General features: G+C 40.2%; 1 protein-coding gene across 1 annotated transcript in view; it reads left to right on the top strand.

The window, feature by feature from the left end:
* The window catches only part of GDA (guanine deaminase), a 118140-nt gene that overhangs the window by 76561 nt on the left and 20464 nt on the right, over positions 1 to 21115 (top strand). Inside the window, exons 3-7 of the mRNA XM_068974417.1 lie at positions 2801 to 2972; positions 12393 to 12480; positions 15039 to 15144; positions 17173 to 17200; positions 18254 to 18361. Coding sequence (XP_068830518.1) covers positions 2801 to 2972; positions 12393 to 12480; positions 15039 to 15144; positions 17173 to 17200; positions 18254 to 18361 — 502 coding nt within the window. The remainder of the gene's footprint in view (positions 1 to 2800; positions 2973 to 12392; positions 12481 to 15038; positions 15145 to 17172; positions 17201 to 18253; positions 18362 to 21115) is intronic.

The following is a 21115-nucleotide window of genomic DNA, read 5'->3' on the forward strand; positions in this document are numbered from 1 at the left end:
CTTTCAGGATTTGAAACAGCTCAACTGGAATTCCATCACCTCCACTAGCTTTGTTCGTAGTGATGCTTTCTAAGGCCCACTTGACTTCACATTCTAGGATGTCTGGCTCTAGATGAGAGATCACACCATCGTGGTTATCCGGGTCATGAAGATCTTTTTTGTACAGTTCTTCTGTGTATTCTTGCCACCTCTTCTTAATATCTTCTCCTTCTGTTAGGTCCATACCATTTCTGTCCTTTATGGAGCCCATCTTTGCATGAAATGTTCCCTTGGTGTCTCTAATTTTCTTGAAGAGATCTCTAGTCTTTCCCATTCTGTTGTTCGCATTGATCACTGAGGAAGGCTTTCTTATCTTTCCTTGCTATTCTTTGGAACTCTGCATTCAGATGCTTATATCTTTCCTTTTCTCCTTTGCTTTTCGCTTCTATTCTTTTCACAGTTATTTGTAAGTCCTCCCCAGACAGCCATTTTGCTTTTTTGCATTTCTTCTGCATTCAGATGCTTATATCTTTCCTTTTCTCCTTTGCTTTTCGCTTCTCTTCTTTTCACAGTTATTTGTAAGTCCTCCCCAGACAGCCATTTTGCTTCTTTGCATTTCTTTTCCATGGGGATGGTCTTTATCCATGTCTCCTGTACAATGTCACAAACCTCCGTCCATAGTTCATCAGGCACTCTATCTATCAGATCTAGGCCCTTAAATCTATTTCTCACTTCCACTGTATAATCATAAGGGATTTGATTTAGGTCATACCTGAATGGTCTAGTGGTTTTCCCTACTTTCTTCAATTTAAGTCTGAATTTGGCAATAAGGAGTTCATGATCTGAGCCACAGTCAGCTCCTGGTCTAGTTTTTGCTGACTGTATAGAGCTTCTCCATCTTTGGCTGCAAAGAATATAATCATTCTGATTTTGGTGTTGACCATCTGGTGATGTCCATGTGTACAGTCTTCTCTTGTCTTGTTGGAAGAGGGTGTTTGCTATGACCAGTGTGTTCTCTTGGCAAAACTCTATTAGCCTTTGCCCTGCTTCATTCCGTATTCCAAGGCCAAACTTGCCTGTTACTCCAGGTGTTTCTTGGCTTCCTACTTTTGCATTCCAGTCCCCTATGATGAAAAAGACATCTTTTTTGGGTGTTAGAAACCCAAGTAAGACAGTAGGTCTTGCGAGAGGCATCAGAGGGCAGACACACAAACCAAAATCACAGAAATCTAGTTAATCTAATCACAAAGACCACAGCCTTGTCTAACTCAGTGAAACTAAGCCATACCATGTGGGGCAACCCAAGACGGGCAGGTCATGGTGCAGAGGTCTGACAGAATGTGGTCCACTGGAGAAGGGAATGGCAAACCACTTCAGTATTCTTGCCTTGAGAACCCCATGAACAGTATGAAAAGACAAAATGATAGGATACTGAAAGAGGAACTCCCCAGGTTGGTAGGTGCCCAATATGCTACTGGAGATCAGTGGAGAAATAACTCCAGAAAGAATGAAGGGATGGAGCCAAAGCAAAAACAATGTCCAGTTGTGGATATGACTGGTGATAGAAGCAAGGTCCGATACTGTAAAGAGCAATATTGCATAGGAACATGGAATGTTAGGTCCATGAATCAAGGCAAATTGGAAGTAGTCAAACAGGAGATGGAAGAGTGAATGTCGACATTCTAGGAATCAGCAAACTAAAATGGACTGGAATGGGTGAATTTAACTCTACTACTGTGGGCAGGAATCCCTTAGAAGAAATGAAGTAGCCATCATGGTCAACGAAAGAGTCCAAAATGCAGTACTTGGATGCAATCTCAAAAACGATGGAATGATCTCTGTTCATTTCCAAGGCAAACCATTCAATATCACAGTAATCCAAGTCTATGCCCCAACCAGTAATGCTGAAGAAGCTGAAGTGAAACGGTTCTGCGAAGACCTACAAGACCTTTTAGAACTAACATGCAAAAAGATGTCCTTTTCATTATAGGGGACTGACATTTTATGGTGGGGCCTAAATTCAAAATCAGGCAGTCTTAGTCAAGAATGTATATATGTAACCCCTATAATAAACTGCCTTCCACAAATGATATACTTAGAATGCTTTGACTTTTCCTCTCCTCTACTAAGGGGCTTCCCTGGTGGCTCAGAGGGTAAAGCATCTGCCTGCAATGCAGGAGACCTGGGTTTGACCCCTGGATCAGGAAGATCCCCTGGAGAAGGAAATGGCAACCCACTCCAGTACTCTTGCCTGGAAGATCCCATGGACAGAGAAGCCTGGTAGACTACAGTCCATGGGATCGCAAAGAGTCAGACATGACTGAGCGACCTCCTCTCCTCTACTACCTAGAGGTAATAAAAGATCAGGTTCTTTCCCTCATACTTATACTTTCCTTTATTCAGAAATGCTCTCATGCTTGGCAGATTGAAAGAGTGTCCCCATGCATGCCTGTCACCACCAAATTTATCTTCCTGAACCCAGGGTTCAATATGTCATAGTTCTGCCAAAGAAAATAAAAAGCAGGGGATCAAGTATTCTCATGATTCCCTCCCTCCTAGAAACAGAGCAACAAATATATATTAATTCACTAAATTGATTATTCAAACCCTTTTCTTTGGTTACCTTCACACCAAGCCATTCCAATTTAGGGCTGTGTCTGCCCTAGCAGAGTTTCATTTTTATTTTCTGACTTCTTCATCTCATTGCATCTACTCTGGGTAGAATAAACAATTAAATCACAGTCTAGAGAAAACATGATTTAAAGATATGGAAAATGACTAAAGACGTTATTAAATTCTTTTCTCTTATCTTAATTTCCAGTGAGTTCTTCATGCCTGGGCTGGTCGACACACACATCCATGCCCCTCAGTACTCCTTTGCCGGGAGTAATGTGGACCTCCCACTTTTGGAATGGTTGACCAAGTACACATTTCCTACAGAACACAAATTCCAGAGCATTGACTTTGCTGAAGAAGTATATACCAGAGTTGTTGTAAGTATCCTGCATATGAGTATTGGTGTATTATATTCAGTCATCTATAGAAACATCCATTTCTTGGGGGCAGATTTAAGTTATTAAAAACAGGCAGTTAAGATTATCATGGACTATAGAGATGTTTTTAGTTCTTTCACAGCTCAGTGAGTTTGTGACCACTTCACCAACACAGCTAGTCACTAGCCAAGAAACACTTGAATCTAAATCCTCAAACCTCCTGGGTTCTCATTACTTTTTTTTTTTTTTTTACTAAATTTGGGTTTAATGCATATGTGTATTCCTTTACTCCTGCCAACCCACAGTGCTATTCTGGGTACCATATGGAATAGCTGTGTAACCTTTGGAAAGTTTTGTGACTCACTTTCCCCATCTGTAAAAAAAAAATAATAATAATAATGACAGCACCTACTTCTTAGGATTGTTATGATAATTAAGCAAGTCTGTATTTGTTAAGCTCTTAAAATAGTGCCTAACATATGCATTTACTTTAAGAAATATCCAAGGAAATCTAAAATTAAAATTAGTTAGAAGGATATCACATTATTTTGGTAGCTTTGAAAGGAAGGAAACTGGGATGGTCCCCTGTTGCAGGGCCTGTGGGAATGTGGTGAATATTAGCCCACTAGAGAGAACTACGGAGCTAGTTTGGTCTGAGGAGAGTGGCCGTAGTGTGTGCCGACTATGGGCTGGCCAAAAAGCTTGTTTGGGTTTTTCCATAACAACTTACAGAAAAACATGAACAACCTTTTTGGCCAACCCAGTATATACTGCTGCTGCTGCTGCTGCTAAGTCGTTTCAGTTGTGTCCGACCCTGTGCGACCCCATAGCTGGCAGCCCACCAGGCTCCCCCGTCCCTGGGATTCTCCAGGCCCTGAAATACCTTCCTTTCACTCTCTGAGGAAAACCAGCTCCCTTTATCTACTCCAACCCCATCCCCAATCGATTCAGCAGCCAGAGATAACTTCTGCATTTGAGAATTAAAGCTGCAAATATCTTATCTAACCACTACCTCTTGTCATGTAGAACACTTAGTCTGAGCGTTCCTGCATTTTTGTTAGACCCATTGAAGGGTTTTCTCTTAAAGTAATGTTGTGATGGTGATAATATAATAAGCCTTATACAGTGACCTAGCCTTCCTGCCAGTTTCCCACATCTGGCAGTATCCAAGCCTTGAACAGTAAAAGCAAGTGTTGTCATTTATATATTTGCCTTGCTTAGTTATAAATTCAGTGTAATTGTGGATTTTACATATTTAGCATGGATCCACATGACACCAGGAAAACTGAGAAGGACTAAAGCTGTGTAGGAAGTTGCGAGTGCATTGTGTTAATGAATCGTTTTAACCACACCAAATCTTTTTATCCTCAAAATTTATTTTTATCTTGCATTGTTCTAAAAAGAGTTGGAGATATCTTAAAATTGCATTGTGTACAAGAGAAGAAAATGAGTCATGAAATCACAGCAAAGGAAAAAATAAACCAAGAAAAATGTATACTATGGGGGTCCATGCATTTGTTAGAATCTGTCACAAATTTGGCTTCAACTGAACCAGAGAAGGAAATAAAATATTTGCTGTCAGTGAGTACAAAATCGGAGAAATAGGTGTTACTCTCAACAAGTATTTTCAGTGTACATATCCTCTGTTTCTGATTGTGAGCCAGGCCCATAGACTTTAAGAGTTGGATGAGCTGAGAGTATAATGGACATCCATTAAGAAAGTTGACATCTTAAGAAAGTTGAGATTTGCTAATTAGAATCTGTCCCTTAGGCTGAAGGTTGCCTGTGGCAATGCAAACTAGGGTGCTGAGGCAGTACCTGTAAACCAAGACATTTTCTGTTTTGTTTTTTTATTGTCTCCCTCAGAAAACAGTCCTGGATCTATAAATAGGCAATCAAGACCCCAGAGTTTTGCACAATAATAATTTAATCTGAAAATAATTTAAAGTATATGTTAGCAAACATCTCTTGAGATTGTTAAGAAAAAAAATTCCAATAAGTCAGTCCTAGAATATCTCCCTTTAAACACTGCAAACAGGGTGAGAGGTTGAAATTTCAAATTGGACTTTGGACTGGAATGAACTAGAAAGCCTGGAAAGTTCAGGAATCGGTATATTATATAGATTAATATGAGTCAAAGGACAGGAGAATGAGATTCTTTGTAAATATACTAAGACAAACTGGTTGCAAATATTCTCCTGGATAATGGAGTGAATATGTTTACTCTATGGGGTTACTGAAAATTCAGCACATGAATTCAGTTAATTCCAAAGAGGTATCAAATCATTAACGTACAAGGTAAAAAGACAAGAGGTCAGGGCCACTCTATTCCCCTATTTTAGCTTGTGGAAATTATATGATCTGATAAGGGGCTTGTTGATAGTGGCTTTGAAGCTCATGGTCATATTAACTTTTTTTTTTTTTAATTAGGGATTTCCCTCATGGCCCAGTGGCTGAGACTCCAAGCCACCAATGCAGGGGGCCCAGGTTTGATTCCTGGTCAGGGAACTAGATCCCACATACCTCAACTAAGAGTTTGAATGACATAAGTAAAACCCAGCACAGCCAATTAAATAAATAAATACATAAATAAATATTTTTTAAAATAAATTTATTTTAAATGTTTTTTAAATACCAAAAACATTGTATTGAGGTATAGCTGATAAACAATGTTGTGGTAGTTTCAGGTGAACAGAGAAGGAAATCAGTCATACATATACATGTATCAATTCTCCACCAAACACCACTCCCATCCAGCCTGGCATATAACATTGAGCAGAGTTCCACATCCTATACAATAGGTCTTTGTTGGTTATCCATTTTAAATATAGCAGTGTGTACATGACCAAATTCTTTAACTATCCCCTCCCTCCCTGGCAACCGTAAGTTCGTTTTCTAAGTTGGTTGAGTCTCTTTCTATCTTGCATGAAAGATTATTTGTATCATTTCTTTTTTGATTCCACATAGAAGGGATGTTATATGCTATTTCTCCTTCTCTGTCTGACTTACTTCACTCAGTATGACACTCTCTCGGTCATCCATGTTGCTGCAAATGACATTATTTCTTTTTTGATGGCTGAGTAATATTCCATTGCATATATGTGCCACATCTTCTTTACCTGTTTCTCTGCTGATAGACATCTATGTTGCTTCCATGTCTTGCTATTGTAGGCAGTGCTGCAATGAACATTGCAGTGCATGTATCTTTTCAGGCCCTGTTTTTCTCTGGATATATGCCCAGGAGTGGGATTGCAGGGTTATATGGTAGCTCTATTTTTAGTTTTTTAAGGAACCTCCATACTGTTCTCCATAGTAGCTTAACCAAATTACATTCCCACCAACAGCGCAGAAGCGTTCCCTTCTCTCCACATCATCTCCAGCATTTGGTCATATTAAGTTTGCAATCTATTTTGAGCTGAAAAGGCTTGGTTTCAAAAACTGACCATTCTTATCAGGAATTAAAAGCTGGGGAAAGGCTGGGCAACACAGCCACAATTTTGATGTTATTCCTGCTAGGTTTCTTTATAAATGGGAAAAATACAAAATCAATCATTAATGGAAAGTGAAAGTGAAGTCGCCCAGTCATGTCCGACTCTTTGCGACCCCATAGACTGTAGCCTATCATGCTCCTCCGTCCATGGGATTTTCCAGGCAAGAGTGCTGGAGTGGGTTGCCATTTCCTTCTCCAGGGGGTCTTCCCGACCCAGGGATCGAACCCAGGCCTCCCGCATTGCAGGCAGACGCTTTACCGTCTGAGCCACCAGGGAAGCCGCATTAATGGAAGAGCCCTCTCAGAAGCTTATGAGAAACCAGGGAGGAACAGGGACCTGGGACACCCAAACACAGAACATGTGAAGAAGAACAGCAGCTGCATTTTAAATGGCGTATCCAGCAAGATTTTCAAACCGGATTTGTTCCTTACTTTTTAAATTACGTACAGAAGGCACCCACAATTGGCTGAACTCGGTACCAATATGAGTAGCTTTGTGGATTCCTCCTTCTATTCTTCCTTGCCTCTTTTCCTCCCCCACCTTTCCCCCCCTCCTCTGTGAGCTCTTCTTGTCCTGTCCCTTAAATATAATTTGAGCCGATTCTTGAACTTTCTAGTCTCTCTAGTTTGTTCCAGTCCAGTTTGAAACGGCAGCTTCTCATCTGGAAGCCTTTCTATTTGAGAACCTTTATCCCCCCGACTCAGAGAAAGGACCTGCTCTTGGTGTCTGGTAGTATTACTTCCACCGTCATCATAGCTAATTAACTGAAATTTTCCATTTGATCTCTTCTTCAAGCCCGTTTTAGAAAGGTGTTTAAAGTGGTGAGAATTTAGAAAATGTCAGATTACACTTCTGTTTTGAGTTTCATTTTATTCTGGTTAGTAAATGTAACTTGTGTAGTTATTTTTCTTGGTAATTGGATGGATGGATGGTTTAGGCGCTAAGTTGTGTCCGACTCTTGCGACCCTGTGGACTGAAGCCTGCCAGGCTCCTCTGTCCATGGGATTATCCAGGCAAGAATACTGGAGTGGGTTGCCATTTCCTTCTCCATTCTTAGTTCACTGTTATTTTATGACCTAACAAAAGGTCAACTTTTATGATTATTCTGTACACATTTTTTTGTTTTGTTTTTAGTTTTTAAATAAATTTATTTATTTTAATTGGAGGTTAATTACTTTACAATATTGTATTGGTTTTGCCATACATCAACATGTATCCACCACAGGTATACACGTGTTCCCCATCCTGACCCCCCTCCCTCCTCCCTCCCCATACCATCCCTCTGGGTCATCCCAGTGCACCAGCCCCAAGCATCCAGTATCATGCACTGAACCTGGGCTGGCAACTCGTTTCATATATGAGATTATACATGTTTCAATGCCATTCTCCCAAATCATCCCACCCTCTCCCTCTCCCACAGAGTCCAAAAGACTGTTCTATACATTTGTGTCTCTTTTGCTGTCTCGCATACAGGGTTATCGTTACCATCTCTCTAAATTCTGTACACTTTTAAAAAGACTGTTTTTTGTCTGTCAAAATGACTTTTGAAAAAATATCTATTAGATTGTTATAAGTGTTACAAGTTTTCTATCATTTTCCTCTATAGTCTCCCATTTAATAGGATAAGAAACCTAGTCTTCTCTTCTTCAAGACAGAACCTCCCTCACCATGTCCTGTGTTATATATCATGTGAGATTTTAGTTCCAATTTTTTTTTCATCACCTAAATTTAAAATGTTTTAAATTTGGCTCTCAAGTCTTTCTTTTGGATTCATTTTCTTAGAATATAGACAATGATAATCTTTTCCAATAAAGTGGGTGATAATCCAAACCCTTAAATTACCAAAAATTTGTTCTGACTCTTGAATGATGCACTTTAGCTCTACAGAGAATTCTTGATTTGCTCACTAGCATCCAATGTACCAATGCAAATCTGATTTTCTTTCCTTTCTAGTTAATTTGTTGTCCTACAGGATTTTCTTCATCCTTGATGTTCTGCAATTTCACTTATAGATCTGTTCTTTTTTTTTCAGCTCATTTCTTTAATATAGTATCATTTCCATTTTGGGAAATAAATCTTTCTCATGCACACATGCTCATTCAATTTCTCTGCCTCTTACCCGCCACCCCCCCCCCCCCCGCCCCCACCCGCCATTTCCCTTGCTCTTAGTATATTTTCCCTTCCAATGTGCTCTTTCTTTTGGTAACTTTTCTTAAAAAAACAGTGACATTCCTGTATATACTTTTATGCTACATTCTTAGAGAATGCCAGTAACGCAACTTTGCAAGTCATTAATTCACTCTTGCTGCTCAGTAGCCTGTTCCTCTTTCAAGGATACTGTGTCCTGTTATATACACGTAACTGCTAATTTTAGATCATTTTATGCCTCTGATTGTTTTAGTTTGGTCTGCTTCCTCATATGTTCATTCAGCAATATTCACTAAGCCCTGGCTTCCCTGGTGGCTCAGACGGCAAAGTGTCTGCCTGCAATGCAGGAGACCTGGGTTTGATCCCTGGGTCTGGAAGATCCCCTGGAGAAGGAAATGGCAACCCACTCCAGTACTTTTGCCTGGAAAATCCCATGAATGGAGGAGCCTGGTGGGCTACAGTCCATGGGGCGCAGAGTCAGACACAACTGAGTGACTTCACTTTACTTCACACCAGGATGCAAGCACTTTCCTGGTAGATGGAGATTGAATTTGATGCCTCTGTCAAGGTGTTAACTTTCCTCTTCAGCATATGATTCTGACAGAAAGCTAGTGCATCCTTTTCTGTAGCTGACAGGTTCTAAACATCATTTACTTACAATCAGACATATTTTATTTCATGTGCTCAGTTCAGTCGCTCAGTCATGTCCAACTCTTTGTGACCCCATGAACCGCAGCACGCCAGGTCTCCCTGTCCATCATTAACTCCTGGAGTCTACCCAAACTCATGTCCATTGAGGCGGTAATGCCATCCAGCCATCTCATCCTCTGTCGTCCCCTTCTCCTCCTGCCCTCAATCTTTCCCAGCATCAGGGTCTTTTCTAGTGACTCAGCTCTTCACATCAGGTGGCCAAAGTATTGGAGTTCTTCAGTCCTTCCAATGAACACCCAGGACTGATCTTCTTTAGGATGGACTGGTTGGATCTCCTTGAAGTCCAAGGGACTCTCAAGAGTCTTCTCTAACACCACAGTTCAAAAGCATCAATTCTTTGGCGCTCAGCTTTCTTTATAGTCCAACTCTCACATCCATACATGACCACTGGAAAAACCATAGCCTTGACTAGGTGGACCTTTGTTGGCAAAGGAAAGTCTCTGCTTTTGAATATGCTGTCTAGGTTGGCATTTCATGTGCTAAGTGTCTTAAAATTTGAAAAAACTGACATAAAAATCCAGTTTTCCTAATTTTCTTGACCTTCAAGTTGAACTGACATCACTGATCTCTAACAATTGGCTGAAGCTGAGTAGAGGCTGCTAGGATAGGGTGTGTTCTTTCCTATTATCTTAAGTCCAAATTGTTTTCTTCCTGCAGACATTTACCTTTCTAACCCAGTCCCATTCTAGTCAAAAGAGTCCCCTTATTTCATAAATGAGGAAACTGATGTTGAGAATGTAAAGCAGTTTTCTCAAGGTCACACAGGTCATAATCTGCAAGAAGCAAAAACTCCATGTAGTTTTTCTCTGCACTTTAAAAAGCTTCTGCTGTGTGTGGGGGTTGGGGGGGGGGTGCCGTATATGGGCTATCTCTGCACTTTCCTCCCAATTTGCTGTGAACCTAAAACTGCTCTAAAACATGTTTTAAAATTTAAAAAGAAGAAGAGGAAAAACAAAAGCTTCTGCTTAAGACAGACCATACTCAGGTAAATCAGTGCTTTTCCAAGTGTCCAGACAAATCAGGCAATATCAGTTGTGATTTGTTTCTCACAATCTTCCCATTCTTCTGTTTCATTATGGATGGGATTGTCCCTCATACTGTTGTCATCGGAGGATTCCCTTTGCTTCTCTGTGTTTAATTCCCATTTTCTCAACCTGGGAATTCTTTTCCTTTTCATCACTCTCACATTTTGTTAAAAGCACATTTTGTAGGAAATTCCTAAGCTCCTAAAGCAGAAAAACATTTAAGGCTTCGTATCTAATCATATCTCTATTTGACTTTCACACTTGACTGATAATTTACCAGGGTATAAAATTCTACATTAAAAATGGTTTCCCTCCTTAAACCAACTAGACTTCAGTAAATAGATAAAAAATAAATAAAACAACTTTCCTCCAGAATTTTGAAGGCATTGTTATGCTTTCAGCATCACGGGTGATAATGCTAGTGGCACTGTGATTCCCATCATTTGTCTGTGATGGTTTTCTTTCTGTGGAAGCTTTCAGTATCTTCTCCTTATTTGTAGACTTAATAGCTTACAGTTATATGCCTTCCTTGGTTTCTGGTTTTCATTCACTGAACTGAGCATTCTATGAGGAGTTTAAGTTTGGAGACTAATATTATTTCTCAGACAATTTCACCTCCTCCATTTCTTTTTTTAAAAGAAAATTTTTTTCTTCAGAACTCTTGTTCTAAATGTTGGATTTCCTAGACTGAGCATATTTTTCTTATCTTTTCATCCTTGACTTTCATCTTTCTTTCCTGAGAAATTCTCTTCTAATTTAACCTTCTGTTGATTTCCATATTTCATTTTTTAGTATTTTTACTTTTGGAGAGCTCTGTTCTCTGATTTCCACAGCATTTTGTCTTTTTTTTTCTTTTTGTGGATATGATCTCTTCTTTTATTTCTCTGAGATTGTTAATCACATTTTTTTTTTAAATCAAGCTTCCTCCTGATGCTACAGATTGCCTGTTTCCTCCAACATTTCTTTCCAGATTCTTTCTTCCTTCCCCTCTCCCCTTTTTTTTGTGGTAGCTGTCCACCAGTGTCCACTGAACCTTAAATGTACAGTAGTATTTGAGTGTGATGCTCTAAGATGTTGACTGAAAAAGATGGGATCACACTAGTTGCCTGGTAAGTTTCATTACAGGATGAACAGTGAAGGAGGTGAATAGCCATTTTAATTGTGGATCCTAAATGTCATTGTGAGGACATCTTTCTTCTAGAGCCATTTATCTTCTCTAGAAAGAAGTCCTCAGTCCTGCCAGAACTGGTGGAAGTAGTACATGTGACATTTGGGGGAAGGTGACATGGGTCCCAGAGTCAGCCACCTATCTACTTAAGCCTCTTCCTTTCAGCTTGTGCCTCACCTTGTCCTTTGGGGCCTGTATTCTCTAAATACTATCCAATTTCTGCAAAGAGCAAATCTCTTTTGCAAGGAACTGCTGATTTCAACAGGAAAGAGTCCTGCCAAGGTTTAATCATCTGTATACACACTTTCAGCCAATTCCCTGTTAACAACCACATGCTTCTCTCTTTTTCCAAGTTGCCTCCAGGTTTTTATTCATGTTTTTTTCTTCTGTGAAAATGTTAAAATATTTCCTTTACTCATGTCTCCTCTCTTCTCATGGGTTAATAAATGTTACACTCCATTACATCATTTTAGTGGAGATTTCCTGAGGAAGAGAGAGAGATACATGTGATCAATCTGCCAGTTTGAACTACATAGCTGGCTGAATAATTTTATCCTGTAATTTCTAGAAAAAAATCATATTTATTCCTTCCCAATAAAGTTTGGATATCCATAAACAACCCTAAAAAGTCAGGAATTAGTATCATATTTTATAAATTCTGCAACATAGAACCTTGTGAATCTAGGAAATCAAAAGTTCTAACATTTTTTAAATATAAATACTTTTGCAATTTACCTTAATTACGTTTCATGTCGAGATGGCATTCCTTTAAGTAAAAACAGCTTAAAATTGAAAACCAAAATTCCATCTTCGTGTGTATATGCCATGTGACTTTTCTTGGCACAGGCAATTCATAGTTTTTGTGATTTATTTTTAGAGGAGAACACTAAAGAATGGAACAACCACAGCTTGTTACTTTGGAACAATTCACACTGACTCATCACTGCTTCTTGCGGAAATTACAGGTGAGGAGATAAAAGGATGATTTACAGGCACATGAAGCAGACAGGTGGACCATGATGGCAGGGACTTATACTTGTGAGCAGCCTTGCTTTTTAATTGCTAGAATTTGAGCACTGCACGTCTTGCAAGTGATTAGGTATTTGTGTATTACAGTGGCCCTTGAACTTTACTTTTTGTTTTTGGTTGTAGGATGATGTAAATAGGTCTGTATTAATTTAGGGCTTTTTGGAGCAGATTTACTAATTCTAGCAATGAACACAGTTTATTATAATCAACAGATAGTTCTTGGCTGTTGGCTAGACTCAGGGCACTGTGCTAGATACTGGGAACACAGTAAAATGGAAAATAGTCTCTGCCCTTGAGGAATCAGATAGGATTAACTGATTAGTAGGTACACACATTGATTAATGGTCTTCCTTCATGGCTTAGTAGTAAAGAATTGGCCTACCAATGCAAGAGATGTGGATTCGATCCCTGGGTCGGGAAGATGCCCTGGAGAAGGAAATGGCAACCCACTCCAGTTATCTTGCCTGGGAAATCCCATAGACAGAAGTCTGGTGGGCTACAGGCCATGGGATCGCAAAAAAGTCAGACACATCTTAGTGACTAAACAACAGTATAGATTAATAACTTCAGAAACAGCTGTAGTGTTCTTGCTAGATGTCTGGTATTGTGCAAAGCACTCTACATGGATTAGTTCAGTTTAGCTGTAAATAGCCTTCTGGGACAGTTATTCATGTTGTGTGTTACAGATGGATAAACTGATGCTCAGAGAGGTTACGAAACATGCCCAAGTCACACAGCTAGTCAGCAGAGCTGAGACTGGATTTAGATTGATGATTCCCAAACTTGTACCCAGCACATTGCCTACCACATAGCAGGTGCTCAGTAAATACTACTGACTGATGTGCTGACACTATTGTTTGCAGGCCAGGGTAGTGTATGCCAAAGACCTCAAGTGTGACACTGAAAGTAAATCTTGTGAATTTTGGAGGAGACAGAATGAAGCCAGAATTAGATCATCTGGAAAGATTTCATTGAAGGGACCTTTAAACTGGACTTTCAAGGGAGATAAGGAGAGAGGAAAATGCCTTTAAGGCAGGAGAAGTGACATGAGGGTATGGATATGGGGTCAGGAATGTCTATAGAGGATACAGGAAGCTGGGGACAGAGGAGTTGAACTAAAGGGAAGGATTCATTGCATGGTGGGATGGAAGAAGTTGGGCAGAGGGGATGATTCAGACTGTGGAGTGATTCAGATATGCATCAAAGACTCAAAAAAGGTTTTGAGCCAGATAAGGTATGTGATGAAGGTGGTGATTTAAGGAAGAGTAATCTAATGGCCAGGTATTACAATGAATTACAGGGGAATGAGAGATGTAGAAAGATTTCTGAAAGACTCTGATGACAGAGGTAGAGATGTTAAAATAATGAACACTGCCTCATGTAGCATCAACTTTCTACTTGAAATAGAATTCCTCTAGCACCTCTGATAAGCATTAGGTTCTTCAGTGCTGAGAACTAGCAGGATTAAGCAAAATTCCCCACAGGTAACAATATTGGCAGTGGAAACAGTGACAGACTTTATTTTCTTGGGCTCTAAAATCAATGCAGATGGTGACTGCAGCCATGAAATTAAGACACTTGCTCCTTGGAAGAAAAGCTATGACAAACCTAGACAGCATATTAAAAATCAGAGACATTGCTTTGCCAACAAAGGTCTGTCTAGTCAAAGCTATGGTTTTTCCAGTAGTCATGTACGGATGTGAGAGTTGGACCATAAAGAAAACTGAGTGCCAAAGAATTGATACTTTTGAACTGTGGTGTTGGAGAAGACTCTTGAGAGTCCCTTGGACAGCAAGGGGATCAAATCAGTCCATCCTAAAGGAAATCAGTCCTGAATATTCATTGAAAGGACTGATGCTGAAGCTGAAGCTCTAATACTTTGGCCACATGATGCAAAGAACTGACTCATTAGAAAAGACCCTGATGCTGGGAAAGATTGAGGGCAGGAGGAGAAGGGGATGACAGAGGACGACATAGCTGGATGGCATCACTGACTCAATGGACATGAGTTTGAGCAAGTTCTGGGAGTGGTGATGGACAGGGAGGCCTGGCATGCTGCAGTCCATGGGGTTGCAAAGAGTCGGACACAACTGAGTGACTGAACTGAACAATACTGGCATTGCTACAGTTAAGAATAGTGACAGTATCTTTTCTAAGCCCTATGTGCCAGACACTTTATATACATTATTGGGTATATTCCTCATAACCTTGCACATAGTAGAGGACATTGCGCACATCTGAGTTTAGACCTTAAGCAAATAATATCCTTCGTCCTGGGTGTAAAGAGAGGAGTCAGGTGCCAATGGGAGAATCTTTACTACTTACAGAATTAACTGGATTTTTAAAAAAAATTGTTCTTAAATGATATAATGATCTTTTATACTCTCACTTATGCTTTCAAAATGATTTTAATTTAAAATGTTTTTTAAAGGGGTCAGGAAAGTACATTTTAGGAAAGAAACATGACTTGAAATTGATTCTGTGTTTCTCACAGATAAATTTGGGCAGCGGGCATTTGTGGGCAAAGTTTGCATGGATTTGAATGACGCTGTTCCAGAATACAAAGAAACCACTGAGGAATCAATCAAGGAAACAGAGAGGTATGTTTGTCTTGATTTATCTTATGGATGGAGTTACAGATGGAGAGAAGAAACCCCTTTAACCCAGGCAGAATGTGCACTTATGTCACTGACTAGGTTTGTCTAACTTTTATGAAATTGACCTGATCCTTAGGAAAATGTTGCATGTCAATACTATTTTTGTATATCAAGTTATATTTGAAAGCCTCTGGGTACTTACTATACTTTAGGAAAAGCAAATCCCTTTTTAAAATGAAGGATTTTTTAAAAAGTGAATGATTTACCTACTTCATTATAGATCTGGGCTTCTCCTGTAGGTTAAACTTGTATTGAGTGTCTGTGGCCTGCTCATTAAATTACTTTTGGTTATAGGTCATCCTATTGCTTGAGATCATGAGCTTTTGTTATATTCTTTTAATTTTACATGGGGATATGCTACTGATGCCATAGGTACTTTTTCTACATATATATATGTATAACTTTAATTTATTTATTGGCTGTGATAGGTCTTCATGGCTGCACTTGGGCCCTCTGTAGTTGTGGCGAATGAGAGCTACTCTTCTTTGTAGAGTGCAGGCTTTTTATTCTGGTGGCCTCTCTAGTTTTAGAGCGTGGGTTCTAGGGCATGCAGGCTTCAGGAGTTGTGGCTCCCATGCTCTAGAGCACAGGCTCAATAGCTGTGGTGCACAGGCTTAGTTGCTTTGCAGCATGTGGGATCCTGCTCCCCAGATCAGGAATTGAACCTGTGTTTCCTGCATTGACAGACAGACTCACCACCACTGAGCCACCAGGGAAGCCCTTTTCCTACATTTCTTTAATGGCTTTCTCATGGCACCTTGAGGCTTTCACAAGGAACTGTGTTGTATGACACTCAACATCCAAGAAATATAGAAGAAAATTCTTTAGTTTTATACCTTCCCGAAGACCAAACGTATCCTGATGCAAAGTTTGAGAAGTCCAACTTTTCTCCATTCCCCAGCCCTCTACCTTAAGCGTGTCCTCTGAGAACAGTGGTTTAGAGGTTCCTATGCACCCACAGAGAGAAGGAAGCATACATTTTCCCCTTAGCATTTGGCTATATGCTCAACTTTTCTAGGAATCTGTGTTTGTGGGAATGTGCTGTGTACTAAGCTGCTTCAGTCGTGTCCGACTCTTTGCGACCCTATGGACTATAGCCCTCTAGGCTCCTCTGTCCATGTGATTCTCCAGGCAAGAATACTGGAGTGGATTGCCATTCCCTTCTCCAGGGGATCCTCCCAACCTAGGGATAGAACCCAGGTCTCCTATATCTCCTGTGCTGGCAGGTAGGTTCTTTAATCACTAGTGCCACCTGGGAGGCCCTGTTTGTGGGAATAGTGAACCCTAATTCACATTTTATTCCTAAACAAAGTAACACCAGAAGGCAGGAAGCTATAGTTCATAAATATTTCCAGCCAAGGCAGAAATAGTCGTTTCATAGGCCATATAGATACCATCATCCCCGCTGATATAATTGGTAAGATCACCACCCCCCGTCACTACCTGTTTCACGACCATGTCTGGCCTAGTCCTTCTGCTTTACTCCAACATCCATGCCCAGTAGGACCTGGCCTTTGAAAATAAATGATGCTATTGTGATTGTGTGGGCAAGCAGCTTCTACTTTAGGGAAACTGAAAGTGCAGAGCCCATGGCTTCTAAACACCTCCAGGTACATAGGACCCTACAACTCTAATGTCCATGGAACATAAAACAGACGGCGATATTCCCTGAAACAGAGCTTAATGTATCTGAACCCCTTGAGTGCAGTGGGAATACTTGTGAACAGCCCAGCTGATGGTAGATGATAAAACTGTATTTCCCTGTGATTTTGCACTCCATCTCCTGGACTACAAATGAGAGAACAAAGTAATTACTACTTGTTAATCCTTAATTAGTGGTGGTGAAACATATCCACCATTAGAAATGTTTATATTAAAATTAGGACAAATATAAGGATCATGTTTTTATCCTTTTAAGAGGTTTGAAAAATGCCTAAATTTTCTAACGCTACATTTGTTGTTTTCTTTCAGATTTGTATCAGAAATGCTCCAGAGGAATGTAAGTAAACTTGTTCCTAGCTCACTTTTGGATTGCCTTTGTGTTGACTGTAGGATTTGTTGGTTTTGGTAGAGGTTAGTCTGTATGGTTAGCTTATTTCATGCATACGAAAGTATTTTCCTAAAACCTTACATTGTTTTCATGGGGAACCCATCAACTCAGTTTAGTAAGGTCAGGCATTTTTTTTTACTTTCTCAGTGGTCTTCCCTCCCTCTCCTCTGAGACCTTCTAATTTCATAGGATGGGTCTGTGGGAAGTGGGAGAGGGCTTCACTGATATAGACAGGTTGTGGCCACTAGATGTTGTGGTGTGGATTGTTAGCTATATCACCATTGGCTCTGGCCTCTTGTACCCCTGATTGGGTCTGAAACACAGGTGGTGTCCAGCCGAGATGCCCCCACCAGACTGCCCTGGGCCATAGATGTGTGGCATGTCATGCAGCCTGAAGGCCTCAGCCAGGCACCCCCTTCACAGCACCCTGGTGTTGTGAGCCTGTGGAGGCAGTGCTGTCTTCTGTCCCACCTCCCCAGCAGGCTGGGCTCTGGCTCTGCTGGGCAGTCTCTTAGATGGCAAACCAGACTCTTCCCTCACTATTTTTTAAGGTCTGATTGGAAACCACAGGGCGCCTCAGTATTTCTTTCAGTCTAATCTTGGGAGACCTAGATGCAACTTAGTGGATCCTTAGCCTCACCACTGCCCTAAGATGTAGAAAGGGGAACAGACCACCACCCTATTTTCAGTTTCCCCAGCACTCTCCTTTGAAACGTCTCCTCTGCCTCCTGATTCTCTTCATAAAAGCCACTCAGTCTGAGCTTTCATGTATCTTGCATTTGAGATGGGATCTTCTTCCACTGAACTTGGTGGTACAGAAATACCCTTCCTTGTCCTCAACCATGAGCCATTTCCATGAAACTCATCCACTACTCTTGGAATGAAGGACTATTCCCAGAGATGAAGATATAAAATCATGTTGTGGTATGAAATGCATTTTGGGGTATGCTACACATTCAGATATCCATAGTTTCTTTACCAAGTGTTTTTGATGATTTCCAGTATCCACGAGTGCAGCCCATAGTGACACCGCGTTTTCCCCTTTCCTGCTCTGAGACTTTGTTGGGTGAACTTGGAAACCTCGCGAAGGCCCGTGATTTGCACATTCAGGTGGGCGTTTTTCTCCTGTTCGTGCCTGTGTCTAGACCTGCAAGACTTCTCTGTACTCTAAATTCTGGCAGTAATCTCATAATCTCCAAGTCTTCTACTGTGGAAGAGGTAGGTTTCCCCTCTTTCCTCTTTTAGTTCTTTTGACTGTCAATTAGCATGACATAAGACAGATTAACAAGAGAAAACAAAATTTATTACGTGTGCACAGGAAATCCACATAAGTATGAGGATTCCAAAGACAGCAAGGCAAGATGAGATATATATATGTTCTAGACTAAGAAGAAAGTAGGGGTCTCAGGCTTCAAGTAGAAATAAGGCACTGAAAATAAAAAGTTGCTATTTGGTATGCAAATATGTGCTGAACCATTTTGAGCAAGTGGGCTTTGCTAGGTTCCCCCTGTCTACATACCTAGTGCCTTACTATAGGTATCTCTGATAATACCTCTTTCCTGGGACAGGCTTCCGATCTTAGTAAGTGGTAAGGAAGAAGTTCAAAGCTTCTTCTGAGTCTTTTAGGCCTTGATTAGTTTTTAGCTCAAATTAATCTACATCCAGAGTGGCATACTTTGGGGGCAGCCTGCCCTTAGCCTCATACGATCTCCTCAAGATATAACAACATAGGATATAAGGTTCCTTAGAGACATCACCTAAATCTAGCTTGTTATTTTAGCTAAGAAACCTGAAGGTCCCTTTTGCCCTCAGTCATCTCCAGTCTGGCTCCCAGAGATGAGGACACCTTAAGTAACCAGGCAGGATTAATGACAAACTGGTTACCTGCTCTCCATAGGATACATCTAATGCATTTCTTTCCTGTTTCTCTTTTGATACTTTCTCAGTGTTCTAGTCCTTCCTTTTTGGAGGAACCATCTATTATTTGAAAAGCAGAAAGAACCTAATTTCCACCTTACAAAAATGGATTTAAAAGCCCTTTTGTTCCACGCTTCTTAATTTAAAGTCAGGAACAAAAAAAGTATATCTTACTTTGTCATTAAGTGGTTGCAATTTAGGAATAAAACACTTTCTAAAGCTTCCAGCTGGGTTAAAATTGGGAGTTGGGAGCTTCCCTCCTCCATTCGAGCTACATTACATCCTGCACTAAAATTTTCCCTTAAGAGTTGACCATCCAAAAACAAAGGGCATGTCAGGGGAAGGCAACACATTGATCCTTTATCATTTTGTAGGATGGAGGATTATTAAGATTTATCTTGTTAGGGTTCATTAACTATTTTTGTCTTTCCCGATTATTTTTTGGTGGTCTGTGATATTTGAAATTTTTTATTCAATCCCACACAATTGTAGGGAAGGAAAAAATTATCCTTTACATTTTTAGGGCCCCTGGCTGGGCCTGAAAACTAAACTGACATAGATGGATTAACAGGAGAAAAGCACACAAGTTTATATAAGTTTTATATGATACAAGAGCCTCATTAGGAAACAGAGACACAATGAAACATACCTGAATATTTTTATGTTAGCTATGGTGACAAGCGTACAGTCCTGGAGGAGCAGATGGGTTAAGGAGTATGAAGTAAGCATAGTAAACTGGGGAAAACTTAGCAAGGCCTGGTTCTTCTTGGTTTCCTTTGTCTTCAGAGATAAGGGTACTCCTTTCCTCTAGGTATAGGGTGGGAACTTCTCACACAAGAGTTTTATGACCTGTTTCAGGAAAAAGGGGATGAAAGCAAGATCAGAGTGAACCATCCTACTTTTACCATTTTCTCAAATTTCTTCAGCTTAAAATATTCAGTATTCCAAGGTGCCATATTTTGGATAGTGTGTCCTGAACCCTATCGACACACAGAAGAATCAAGTATTTACTTGCTGGAGGTATATGTACATGTATATGTGCATATTTACTCAAATTTATCAAAATGACACAAGCCATCTGGTTTTCCTTTCCTCTCTTCCAACGTCCATGCCCATTTCTCAGTGGTCTGGATTTCCTCAAGGCAGGGAGAGAGCTCATTCTTCAGATAGAACATTCTGTTTTTAGTCCATTGTTATTTTTTATTTATTTGGTTATTTATGCTCTACCTCCTGGAAGGAAGGGAAATGGCATTGCCATTTCTGGAAGTAGTAACTTGCTCATGAGTTATTTCTTATATCATATACTATACTCATCACTGGTTGGTCAGAAGTGATTTTTGTTTTAGGTGAGGGGTTGGTATGGCGACACAACGCGTTTCAAAAACACTTTATACCATCTCAGGTTTTGTGGTTCCCTGGAGAAAGGACAGTGTTGGGGGCAGGACTTGCTTGGTTTGCTTGTATGTGCATTCTTATACTCTCTTTCTTGATGATGTCAGGACTGTCTCTTATTTTCAAGCTATTTCCTGAGGAAGAACTCATTCTGGAAGCTGACAAAGGGGACAGAATGGGAGCAGGGTCCCAGAGCCCAAACCCAGCTTCATTCTGTATGGCAACTCGTTTATACCTTTTAAATATTGAATATCTATGAATTTTTATAATAACAACACATTAAAAGCTAAAAGAATTTAGAAAATCACTTATCTTGCCCAACACTTTTATTTGCAAGATGAGAAAATGGGGGTGCAAAGAAAACAACTGACTTACCCTAAGACACATATGTAGGGTCCGAACCTGGGCTAAAATTCAACTTTTTAATTCATATTTCAGCTTTTTTATGAGTAAACCATGCTCTATCATTTTGATGGCCAATGAACTCTTTTTTAAAATGGCCAATACCAGAAAAGGCAGGTGACTTATGAATAGCTAGGCTCCTGACTCTCTTCA

Source organism: Capricornis sumatraensis, chromosome 6 (assembly GCF_032405125.1).
Source record: "Capricornis sumatraensis isolate serow.1 chromosome 6, serow.2, whole genome shotgun sequence".
NCBI lineage: Eukaryota > Metazoa > Chordata > Mammalia > Artiodactyla > Bovidae > Capricornis > Capricornis sumatraensis.